Source organism: Pteropus alecto, unplaced genomic scaffold, assembly GCF_000325575.1.
Source record: "Pteropus alecto unplaced genomic scaffold, ASM32557v1 scaffold11, whole genome shotgun sequence".
NCBI classification, from domain to species: Eukaryota; Metazoa; Chordata; class Mammalia; order Chiroptera; family Pteropodidae; genus Pteropus; species Pteropus alecto.
In genome coordinates this window covers 4,681,061-4,694,119 of record NW_006431956.1, presented here as the reverse complement: position 1 = coordinate 4,694,119, position 13,059 = coordinate 4,681,061, and the positions used below count along the sequence as shown (strand labels likewise).

Sequence of the window (13,059 nt, the reverse complement as noted above, 5' to 3'; positions counted from 1 at the left end):
TATGGTAAATAGTGCTGCAAAGAGCATATGGATTCACATGTCCTTTCAAAAGTCGTGTTTTGGGTTTCTTCAGATAAGTACCTGGAAGTGGGATTACTGGGTACTTCCTTGCCTCTTGTTATAGCCTTTGTTTTAAAGTCTACTTTGCCTGGTATAAATATTGCTAGTATTCGGGGACAACTTTAGATCACAATTGGTCATCAGTTGACTTTTAAATTTGGCAGACTTGCTTCTAGTTGATAAGAAAAGTTTAACTGAGATTTCAAAACCATTTTCGTTGAAGTAAGCTAAAGTGAAGATGATATAATGGTAAGACATTGAACTACTGAGCTGCAGAATTGTTTTAGGAATAAAAGTATCTGCCTTTTATTCATAAAAGAGCATGGAACAACATATCTTAACAAAATATAAGAATCATGTTATACTATCGTATGAACCTTACTCATAAGATTATAAATATTCCCACCTGCACATTGCCTAATAAGCTTTTGATTTTTGGTATGTTTTACTATCAATCTCTCTAAAAAGTGGTTCTCTTAAGCCAGTGAAATGCTGTGGTGTGTGTGTATGTGCAGTGCATGTACATGAGCGCACATGTGAAAAGTAAGCAGTTACGCACCATGTGGCTCTTAGATTTGATACTATTTACTCATGTATTTATGTTGCTTATGAATTTATTTCTTCCTTTAGGTAAAGAAGATGAATTTCCAAAGAAACCTTTGGGACAGCTTCCACCTGAATCTCAGTCTGCTGGCATTACTCACCTGAGCAATGGACAAAGTGTTGGCAGGTCAAGTCCCCATAAGAACAACAGACGAGAGAGCAGCTCATCACCTCACAGAAAACATGAGCGTTCGCCTCACCATCAGAGTAGACTTGGTACACCGGAAAGAGTACGGCAGCCACGACCAAAATCGGTGGATGAGGAGAGCAGAAAGCTAAAAGACGAGGCAGATTTTCAAAGAAAACATCCATCAGGTTCACAAGACAATGCCAGGCAATATGATCACGCAGCTGCTAATCAAAATAGCAATGCTACTTCAGATACCAGGAAGGAATTTGCACCCAAATGGAATAAACCGTCAGATGTTTCAGCTATTGGAAAAACTGCAAAATATGCCACTGAAGGCAAAAGTGGATCACACCCCACACTTACAGTCACCATCCCAAGTTCTGCTGATCTTCGGATACCGAATGCAAGGCAGAAGATGAAGGTCTGGGACGCCGATGAAGGGAAACGGGGTTCTAATGCATCCCAGTATGACAATGTACCTGAAAATGGAAATGGCACTTCTGTTGAAGAGGCACTAGAAAGGGCTTACTCTCAAAGTCCAAGGAATATTGTTTACACGCATAGTCCAAGAAAGCATGCTGAGCCAAGTCCTAGTCCATCAAAAGTGTCAAACAAGTTTACTTTTAAAGCGCAGCCTCCAAGTTACGCAAAATATCCATCTCAGCTAGATGGGGAAGATCGTGGGATGGTACCCCCGCCGTCGTATAGCAATCCCCCCATCTATCATGGGAGTTCTCCAAAACGCATCCCTCCTGCTAACAGCAGCCTCATGTCTCCACAGCTTAGCTATGGGATCCAAATGAATCCTTCCAGGAGGCCTCATGGTTCTAATCTTTCAATCAATGTTTCTCCAGAGAAATCTCACAGCCGCCCAGCTCCTCTTGTACTACCATCTAGTCGAATAGAAGTTCTTCCCGTCGAAATTGATGCTGGGGGATATTCAGGCAATTCAGGGGCACCAAAGAATGGAAAATTTATCATTCCTCCAGTGGATTATTTGCCAGATAACAGGAAGTGGTCCGAAGTCGGCTACATATACAGACCTGAGACACACGAACACTTGTGGACTCGAGATGCTAACCGCGGCCACTTAAGCAATTTACCAAAATATCCTGCCTTTCAACATGTTCCCTTTCAGGACCATAACCTCCCCGCAGTTTCAGTGGATAGTCCCGTGCGGTATAGAACTTCCCCAGCTTTAGAAGATGCCAGTTCATCTGGGTATCAATATTCAGGGCCCTCGGCTCCCATGTATCACTACAGAAACCGGGATGGACTTTCTATTCAAGAATCAGTATTGCTGTGAGAATTTATCTACACTTGCTGAAGACAAGAGAATAGAAACCATACGAAACCTACATTGCTATGTTTATAATTGCCAAAGCAGTATTTTGTACCATTGTAAACAACTGGCGCAATTCTAATGTATGTTACTAATAAGAGTAGATGGAAGTGTTTTCATCCCATAAAGATGCTGCTTAAGATGAGCATTTTAAATTGCATCGTCACTGAACCTGTTAAAAAGAATTTACCATGGAAACATAGCAATAGCATTTAGGAATGCACGCACAATAATAATTCATTACTCAGTTTCATTTATAGCTTTCTCCAAAAACCTGAACATTTTTACTCTATTAGCCCGTTCTATTTTGAGTAATGTTACAAAGTACTGAAAAACTGTCATGTAGAGTAGATATTTTTAAGGCTATATGTAGTGTATGTGTCTTCTAATAGATATTGTAGGCATCTATGCATACACATTTGAACACAAAACTAAAGAAACATTTTTAAAAACTACTTTTAATTTAGATCCATGGAATAATTTATTATTCTTTTCTTTAACTGGTGTTTTAGTCAAGTTTTTTTCCCCATTGTATTTTTAACCTAGATCCTAAATTGACTTCACAGTTTGCCCTGAGTTGAGTAATTCAAATTTCATAGAATGCTCATCTTTCTCATTCAATTGCTGTCATTTTCTTTCAATCTGAAAATTAAAGACATTGGAGAGAATGGCTAACCACTTAATGGTGCTTAAAAATCCAGGCAGTTAAAATAAGTTTATGGCCAAAGGTGCAGCTGTCAGTGTATCCGTGAGCACTGAGGTCAGTGTAAGTGCCTCTGCCCTGAGTTCTGGTCTGACTCGCAAAGCTCAGAGCAGAATGGTCCTTGCCAGATGCAAAGGAAGCGTGGCAGCACAGCGTCCTGTGGATGCCAGCAGGAGAGGCTGCCAGTCACTATTCCTTGCAGGTTCCTTTGAAAGCAGGATTAGCAATATGGTTACTTCTAAGTCAGCCCCTCAGATTCCTGCAGGGCCTCACTACAAAGGGCTGGGCAGTCATTTACATGATCTCTGGCACTGTCTTTTTAAAGAATGTAGCCAATAGATATTGCTGTGCTTAGGCCATTCAATTATTGTGTAAAATTGTAGGAAATGATCCTAATTAATAACGGGAATCTAAGATTTTGGTCTTTTTAATAGTGCAACTTTCATACTTCCAAAAATCTTTTTTTTCTTTTTCGGTGACAAAAATTCAAGTTCATGTTAAAAACAAATTAGCAATGTCTTTTATAATTTTCTATTACACTACAATTACCAAAACATTGACAAAGTTTGGAGCACACCAAGAAAGTATGACTTTGTGTTTAATTGGAGAGCTTATTTTCAACATTACTTTGCTCATGTTTGAATAATAGAGTAGAAAACCTAACACTGAGGGCTCTTCTTGTTGCAGGCTGGGGCTTTAAGCTTTCAAGGTACAGAAGTATGTCTTTTAAAACGAGAGTAACATTTGTTTAGCTAGTGAATGTGATAATATTTTTTATGTATATAATGAGTCTAATGTAATTTTAATCAACTTGGTAATGACATTATTAAATGGCAAAACAAATATGGTGTATTAGCAGTAAGCAATACACCGAAGCTCAGACGAAATCCTGATATCACTGGGCTCTTGATTCAGATCATGTGAAACTTAGAAATAAATATATATAAAAATGTAGCTGAGGATATTAATTCTAATTTTTAAACCATGATTCTGTGACTTGTAATAAGATAAGCCAAGCTGTACAATTTAGTTCATGATAGCAGCGCCTGAGCTGTTCCAAAATCTATATGTCAACAGTGGTAAATACTGTAGATTTATATATATATATATGCAAAATATATATGCACACACTATTTTCTTATGTCATCTATGACATTTTTTATCTGTTTACTTTTTTGGATGTGATTGTTTTTAACATGCTAAAAGTAATACGAATATTTCGTTTTGTGTCTTTTATGTGCTTTTATTCATATGGCAGAAATACTGCATCTCTGATGCTTCTAAAGCTAATTCTCTTCTAATTGAGTAGATATTTCCCAGTGTTTGCCTACGTGACCATATTTATCAAGTTCTCTGTTACATGCTTTATTAACTTCTGGTAGTACTGTATTTAGAACTACTACATCACTTTTATTTTCTTTATTTAATCTGCCATTATTAATAACAATACGGTATTATTTCCAGTCTTCTCCATTATAAAGTGTAGTGCTCTGTTAGTTTTTTAAATAGGAAGATTTAATTTGAAGTTATTTTGCCACCATACAATTTTTCAAATTTAAAAGATAAATAATGAAATAATGATAAAAGATGAAATAATATTGGCAAAGTGGATTCAAATATATTTATGAAAAATGTATTTGGTAAGAATTTTCATGGTGTGGAGACTGATTTTACTCTAACTGCATGTACTTTCTTCATAGCAGTTTTCCCTAAAATAATAAGCACTTCGGTATAGTTTTTACTTTTTTTAATATTTAGTTTGAAAAGTTGAAGAAATTAGACCCAGAGTCTCAAAGGGTTTTAAAACTTTGACTCTTTCAGATGCTTATGTTTTCTATAGGATTTTTTTTTTTAATTGACAGCTTTTTAAAGCTAGGAAATATATGTAAAATCAGATGTCAAAGTGTTGTAGGGAAGGAAAAATTTATTTTTCCATCTACCCTTCTAGGTTCTCCAGCCAAACCCTGTAAATTGGACTGCCAAAAGACAGATGAACAAGAGAAAAACAAACAGAAGTTCATTAACATGTGCATCGATCGTTCACATGGGAGGACCCAGTGATGAGTAACTCTCGAAGGGAGGGCAGAGGTGGGGTCTAGACACCTAACCTTGTGGAGAAGGGAGGGGGAAAAAGGCCCTCATAGAAAAGCAAATGAGGTTTTGGAAAGTAGATGGGAGGTATATAGTTGGTGACAATGTCTGGATGTAGTGCCAGAAGAGAAGGTTGGAGCTGCCTGGGGAGGGATTTATGACAAGTGAGTGCTTTGTGGGGGACTCTGCTTTTAGGCAGATAAAGGATTTCAGGAACTCAGATGCATTCAGCTCAAAATCTTTCTTATGCCAAAGTGGCATATTTTGGGGTGGCGTGACCTGATCCCTTTCAGCGTCAATAATAGAGTGTTTCTTGAAAAAGCTAAAAGCGATTAGTCAGTAGAACATTTCTGGAGAAGAAAAATGGATGTTTACAGAGTGCAATGTGATTTTTTTTTTTTCATTTTAAGAAGATTCTAATACTAAATTTTATATCATACTAGGTATAACTTTAAAATTGAGTTTCATATTCATAGTTATTTCAGATCTCTCCCTCAGGGTCCATTATAATGCACAAAAACAGTACCTCGCCAACACTTGGCTGAGATCTCTTTTCATGATTAGAGAAAAACATGCCACATCCACCGCTAGGGGTTTATTCACAGAGGACCGATAGCTTCAGCTTCTGGAAGTATTAGTACTCTCAATTATCTTTTAGAATCACACCTTATTTTAGTAATTGATTGCGGGTTAATTAAGATTATGGTTTAGGGATCTGTTTTTGTGTGTTTGTTTTACTTGTCCTTTAATGTATTTTAAATGTCCATTTCTAATATGGATATTAATGCTAAGTGACCAGGTGGTTTTAATAAGTCAAACTTTACTTTTACAATGACCGAAGGTATTGAGAATAGGGAGAAAGGATTCCATTTAACATTTGTTTATGAATTGTACTTCCAGAAAGATTTTTAGTTAACCATAAATTTTATAGATAAGCACACAGAAATGAACAATTTTAGATTTCATAGGAGTGGATCTCAACCCTTGCTCCTCCTTAGAATTATCTGGGGAACTTTTACAAAATGTTCTCTTTGGTTCTTACCCTAGGCCCCTTAAATCAGAATGTCGGGAGTGGAACCCACATATCAGGTCATAGTACTCCCCCGCTACCCCCCCAGTCTATCAATTAAGCTCTTAAAAAAAAGAAATCTAAAGTTGATTGTCTTATATTCCCACTATGAGCTATCTCAAAAATTTTTCACAGATAAGTTTCAGAGTTTAGAAACTCTGATTTCAGGTAAGTTAGTAAAAGTTTCACTGGAAAGATTAACATTACCAGCAATCTCTGTACAGTTTGGTGAACTGTTGATGGTGGTGGGAAGTGTAAATGGCCTCGAACAGAAGGTGTGTGCCCCTTCTCTGTCTCCCATCACTGCTTAGGGTGGTTCTGCAAGCTAGCCAGAGCCTTGTTAAGATCTCCATTTCCCTAGACAACCTTTGTCACTTTCCTCAAGTGACGTGCTAAAAAATAAGGCCCAAGCTGTTTGGAAGCCTAAGTGCCTTTTTCCTGTGTGAGGAGCTGAGGAAATGCCGCACAGTCTGGTCACTCACTCGGCCAGTCGGCATTTTACTGAGCACCTACAGTGGACTCGTCCTCAGGACTCCACTAGGCTCATGCTTCAAGATAGAAGACATGATTTATAATTGTGTTTTCGTTCGGCATTGAGACACACAGGGCATTGTTGGAGGCACCGCGGGCCACAGCTTAAGAAGGTTGGCAAGCTTGTGCGGGAGGTGCCTCAGCTGAACCTGAGAGGGTTCACAGAGTGGACAGGAAGGGGAGGGGACAGGGACGTTTCTCCACAGGGATGGCACAAGCAGCTACATGGTCCATGTGGAGGAGTTTGCTTCTTTGACATGTGGTGTTCCACAGATCAGATCTTGGAGGGCCTTGTATGCCATTGAACTTGACCCTGTTGGTGGGTTTTGCCATGGTTGTGTTTACATCACCTCTGTGGTGCCTAGAGGCTGTGGTGGCTGGATGAGAGGGAACAAGCCTGGAGGAAGTCAGGAAGACCACGGCAAGTATTATGTCTAAAAAGTGGTACAGAGCTTAAGGCCAGGGAAGAAGTTTCAAAGAAAAGGTGATTAACTTGAGAGCGAATCACTAAGTAAAATGGGCAAGACTTGATCTTTGTTTGAATGTGATCATAAGAAAACTAGCAAATTTTACTGAATGCTTACTACCTGTCTGACACTGTGCTTAAGCATTTTACCCATATTAACTCACTTAATTCACACAGTAACTATGAAGAACGTAATACTATAATTCCCAGATGACAGATGAGCAAACTAAGGCACAGACAAGTGGAAGTGACTTGGTGGCACAGCGGTAGGTAACAGAGCCAGGACTTGAACCCGAGCAGTCAGAGTCTAGGGCCTGTGTTTCCCCCACTCCTGAAATTTTTAGGCAGGTATAATTTACCCACTGTAACGCTCACCCATTTAAGTGTACACTTCAATGATTTTATAGTGAATTTACAGAGTTGTGCAACCATTACAATAAACCAGTTTTAAACGTTTTCATTGCCTCATGAAGACCTCTTATGCCCATTTGCAATCCGTCTCCATTCCTGCCCCCAGCCTCGGGCAATCACTAATCCACTTTCTGATTTGCCTTGTCTGGACACTTCATAAAAACAGAACCAGACGATACGTGTTTCCTTGCATCTTTCTCTCACACTTAGCCTGTTTTTGAGGTCTGTCCATGTTGTAGCATGCATCAGTACTTTCCTTTTTGCCAGAGAGTATTCCATTGCATGGCTAGATCACATTTTGTTTACTTACTCACCAGCCAATAGACATTTGGGTTGTTTTCATAAGCTGCTCCGACCATTTGTGTACAAGTCTTTGTGTGGGCATGTTTTCATTTCCCGTGGGTATCTATCTAGCTGTGCTATTGCTGGCTTTTATGGTAAGTTTGTGATTAATCTTTTGGGAAACTTCCAGACTGTTTTCCAAAATGGTGGGCACCACTTTGCGTTCCCACCAGTAGTAATGCGTGAGGGTTCAGATTTCTCCACATCCTCGCCAATACCCGCTGTTTTGTATTTTTTGATGATAGCCATTCCAGTGGGTATGAAATGGTATCTCGTTGCGGCTTCAGTTTTGCGTCTCTTTAGTGAGTGGTCATGTTCACCATCTTTTCATGTGCTTGTGGGCCATTCATATATCTTTGATGAAATGTCTGTTCAGATCTTTTGCTCACTTAAGATTGGGTCGTTTTCTTTTTATTGCATAGTAAGAGTTCTTACTATGTTCTGGATACAAGTCCTTTATAAGACTTATGATTTGCAAATATTTTCTCCTAGTCTGACTTGTATTTTCAGTTTTGTGATGGTATCTTTCGAAGTGCAAATGTTTTTAATTTTAATGAAACCTAACTTATCAGTTTTTTCTTTAATGGGTCATGCTTTAAGTATTTGTATCGAAGGTCACAAAGGATTTTCTCCTGTTTTATTCCAGAAGTTTTATATATTTAGCTCTATATCTATATATATTTCATATATAAATATATTTATATATTTCAGTCTATGAGCCATTTTGAATTAATTTTTGTATATGGTGTGAGGTAAGAATCTAAATGTGGATATCCAGTGGTCTCAGTACCAAGTGTTAAAAAGACTATGCTTTCCTCAATTGAATTGCCTTAGTACCTCTGTCAAAAATTACTTGATTTTATATATAAATATTTGTTTTAAGTTTTGAAATGAGAAAGTACACATCCTCCAACTTTGTTCTTTTTTAAATTGTTGTGGCTATTCTGGATCCTTTGCTTTTCTATGTAAATTTTAGGATTAGCTTGTCAGTTTTTGCCAAAAAACTATGCTGGGATTTTGATAGGTATGGTTTTGAATCTAGATCAATTTTGGAAGAATTGCCATCTAAATGTTGATCGAGTCTTCTAATCCATGTAGAATGTCTCTCCATTTATTTTGATCTCCTTTAATTTCTCTCGGCAATGTTTTGTCATTTTGGTATATGTCTTGTACTTCCTTTGTTAAAATTATTCTTAAGTATTTGATTTTTCTTCCTCTTGTGAATGGAATTGGTTTCTTTGGAGCCTGTGTGCTTAAACATTATTCTGTACTATTAATGGGAGAGAAGGGGTCAAAGTTGATTTCTACAACTCCCAGGTTGGGTGGTAGGGAGGAGAGCGGGGCCACCATCTGATAAAAAGAATTCAGGAGAAGGAGCAGGTTTAGGTTTAGAGAGAAAATGATACGTTTGACATGTAGAATTTGAAGAATAGGGGATTGACAGGTAGTGTTGTCTGACAGGCAGCTGGCAATTTCAGAGATTTGGGATTGCCAGCCTGTAGGCGGCATAGCCCTGAGAGAGTACCTGTCCAGAGAGAAGATGAGCCAGCCATGGATGGGGGAGCTGGGGGGTCACTGACGTTTAAGAGGTGCCAGAGGGGAAGGAGTGGGTGAAGGACCCGGAGGGGAGCGCTGGGCAGGCTCTGCAGTGTGTGAATGCCCAGCGACTGAAGACGGAGCTTTGGAGTCAGATTGACTCAAGTTTGAACTTCGCATCCATGAGCCAGCCACTGTCCTTGGTCCTGAACAAAATCCCTGTCCTCATGGAGCTTATGTTCTGACCCATTTCCTCCTCTATAAAAGGAAGACGGTAGTATTTATTTCATTGTGAGGACTTAATGAGTTAATTTGCATAATGTGTTCAATGCAGCATAGTCACACATTAGTAATTTGGAATGTTATCTGTACTCACGTGTCCCCACAGAGCTGGTTCTGGTGACCTAGAAGGCATGGACCTTGGCTTCGTAATGAGGAGCACAGGCAGTAGAGTTACACATGACATGTGAGCGGGGAGGCCCAGAGGGCCACGTGAGAAGGCAGCGTGCCGGCCTGAGGAGAAGGGGTCCAAGAGGGAGGAAACGATGAGCGATGTAAGATGGAGCAGAGAGGGGCCGGTGACAGGGACTGACAAGGCGGTGTGGATTTGACAGAGCTCCTTGCTGTCATCTGCCGTCTTTCGTAGAGCCACAGCGGGGTTGGGATTGTGGTGGGTGCAGGCACTGCGGGAGGTGTGAGTGAGAGGGATGGCAGTGACTGACTCGTAGCTGGAGGGGAGGGTGGGGAAAGAATCTGGGGAGGGGTGTATTTACATGGAAAAGTAATGCTAGTGAGAAATCGGTCCTGACCTTCAAACTCTCCAGTCCTTCAAGTCAGCCCTCGGTTTTATTCCAGTTCGGTACTTTATGCATTCATGAATATTAAAGTGCCAATTATTAAACTTTCTGTAATTCAGACTTTTCACTTTAATTTGGAGGAAAATCTGCATAATCTGAATACGAAGCAGGCTGCATCAAGAAAACTCTTAAGTACTGCCCCTGAACACGACCAACTTTGAAGAGCACATGTTGAAATGTTGCTGTCACATGTCATACACTAACAGATGTGATTCGGGAGTGGCATATGTGCGGAAGACAGAGAGCCAACCTCTCTGTAACCTAAATATGAATCAGCGACAAACTGTGGCTCCCCCAAAAGCTCTACCAGTTTTGAATGAGTTAATAAGTTTGGCCACAAATTCCTGGCGTGACTTTGGGCAGGTCCTGGGCTTCTCTGGCACTGGGTTTTCTGATCTGTAAACTGGAGGTGGGAGGGGGAGTTTGTAAAGCATTCCCCCAAACTCTAAGGGGAGGGTGCCCCAACCCAATACCTGTTTGTCTGCTTCGTACTAGGAAAACAATGGTGAGAGAAGGCCAGATGGTCCCTGGTCTCGTGGAGTGGACAGTCTTGTGGAGACGGCCGGCATTAATTATGAGGTTGCCAACACAAGTGAAGACCCACATCTGTGGCCAGGACCAGGAAGGAGGAGAACCCCATGCACCCAGTACCTATAATAATGGCAAGCATGAAGATGACTCTTGTGAGGAAAATGTGACTTGAGTTGGCCGTATGGGGGAAGTAGTCATGACAATGAGCCCAGGAAGCCAGCTCACAGACACGGGAGGTGCGGCCACTCTCGCCTGGAAGCAAAGAAGGCAGAGTAGCAAATACTGAGACAGATAGCTCAAGTTGCTAACGTGAAGACAGTTTTAAGTTATTCGCCATGTCTGCACGTGAACAATGCCATCAGCAAAGTCACATTTGGAAAGGAAAGATGGCCGTGGCCTGTGCATTGGCAATTTGGTGGAGTGAACTGGAGGCCATCAGACCCACACTGTAGTTGGCATTTGCCACTCACAAGCTGTATGACCTTGGCAGGTCACATTCCCTTTCTGTGCCTCTCGTGGGCATCGAACTAGAAAGGGTGATAAAGATGACCCGAGACAGTGTCTCAACCAGGGCTGCAAATGAGAACCACGTGGGAAGCTGCCGAAACACTGTGCCCAGGCCCAGCCCGGACCAACCAAGTCAGAATCTCCTGGGCTGGGTCCTGGAATGAGGCGGCGTGCTTTTTAAATTACATACTTACACAGCCCAATATTTTGTGGTTCCGGAGCCCATTCCTTAGAACCTGACTGTGGATTGCAATTGCATAGGAACGTACTACAAGAAGTCAGAGCTTCGGGCTTGACACCTCTGATGAGAAACCAAGAGTGACTTGCCTCTTAACAAGCAGTGTTTTGACCACTTTATTTTTCTCATTCCCATATCATTACTATCGGGAAACTACCCTAAAATCATATCAGGGGATTTTTATTTAGAGATTTTGAATGGTGTGATAGAACAGAGGCGTGAAAACAAGCTTAGAGATGTCTCAGCTTTTCCACTAACATTGCTGGGCCTCAATCTTATGAATAAAATAGGAAAAAATTAGGCCTTCCCTGCAAGTTTGTTCTGAAGATTAATTCAGATAATGTACATGTAATACAGTGCCGGGACACAGAGGCTCTATAAATGTTAAGTGATGAATATAAATGTTTACTTAGGGAAAGGGCTAATACTCATATTGAAAGAGCTTTTTTCCCATGTTTATAAAGTACCCCAAATGGAATATGGGCAAAGAATATTAAAATAAAAGGTACAGATAAGTACAAAGCTATTAAACACATTCTACAGCCCCATTAATTAGAGAAATTGAAATTGAAACGATTGGCAAAAACGGCTGGCGAGAAGACAGCACGTGGCCGGCCGGTGAGGGAGACCGCATTCCACAAAGACGCCACTTCCCGTATTCTTTGGTCCAGCAGTACTGCTTCTATGAACAGAAATACAGTAGGAAGAGATACGTGTAACAGGATATCCTGAAGGTCCATCTGGAGAGGATAGGGTACATTATGGTAAAACCATGTAAAAGAATAATGCTCACTCTAAAAATACTTAGGTAGGTTTATATGTAAGTGACATGGCAAGATGCCCGCGATTTATTGCTGAGTGAAAAGAGCTACAGAGCAGTATTCACATAGCCGTTGGTTGGCTTTGCCCCAGACCAGCCTTGAGACAAGACTGACTGTGCAGTGCTGAAGGTCCTGGGTGGGTTGGGGCTGGGGCTGGGGCTGGCTGACGGTGGGCTGTCAAGTAGGCCAGTGAAGTTCTGTTTGCATGAAGGCTTTGAGTCTTTTAGGCGGGACAGCGAAAAAGGTTTCAGCATTGAAGGGCAGGCACCTGGGATATAAGAATTAGCCATGTAGAAATAAAGGAGTGAGGACGAGCAGAGACCCCTAAGTGGGGGAGCATGTCCCGGTAGGTAGGAATAGGAGGTGGGGGCAGAGTGGAACGTACACTCCCCATTGGGTCACTAGGCCTTAACCAAGAATGAGCATGACAGGGCTTCGGGTGGGACTTTGCAAATGCCGGCCTCAGCGGAGAGGCTCTCAAACTGCCATCCCCTCCCCTTGAACCGCCTCCTTTATTCCTTTCCAGTTCTTTCAGTCAGGGCAGGAAGGAGGGGCAAGAAAATCAGAGAATTTCCTAGGGACAGCCCTGAAAGGCTGCAAGGTGTCCTAGTCTGGTAGCCCTGACATGAGGGACACTAGGTAGAAGCCATTCCCTGAGTGCCTGAGGCTGGTGCGTGGCCTGGGATGAAGGCACTGTCTTATTTTTACCAATGAAGCTGAAGGTCAGTGATGCTCAGTGAGTGGAAATTGGCAGTGATTTTTTTTTGAAGGCAGATGCTTGAGAAATATGAAGATCTGGAAATGTTCGGGGAGTCAGATGC

General features: G+C 41.1%; 1 protein-coding gene across 2 annotated transcripts in view; it reads left to right on the top strand.

Annotated features, from left to right (window-relative positions):
* USP6NL (USP6 N-terminal like) overlaps positions 1 to 4,055 on the top strand; it is a 123,161-nt gene extending 119,106 nt beyond the window's left edge. For both annotated transcript variants that reach the window (XM_025043409.1, XM_015585669.2), the window contains exon 14: positions 691 to 4,055. In XM_025043409.1, the coding sequence (XP_024899177.1) occupies positions 691 to 2,099 (1,409 nt within the window). In that variant the 3' untranslated portion in view covers positions 2,100 to 4,055. The remainder of the gene's footprint in view (positions 1 to 690) is intronic.
* Positions 4,056 to 13,059: the final 9,004 nt, after the last annotated feature.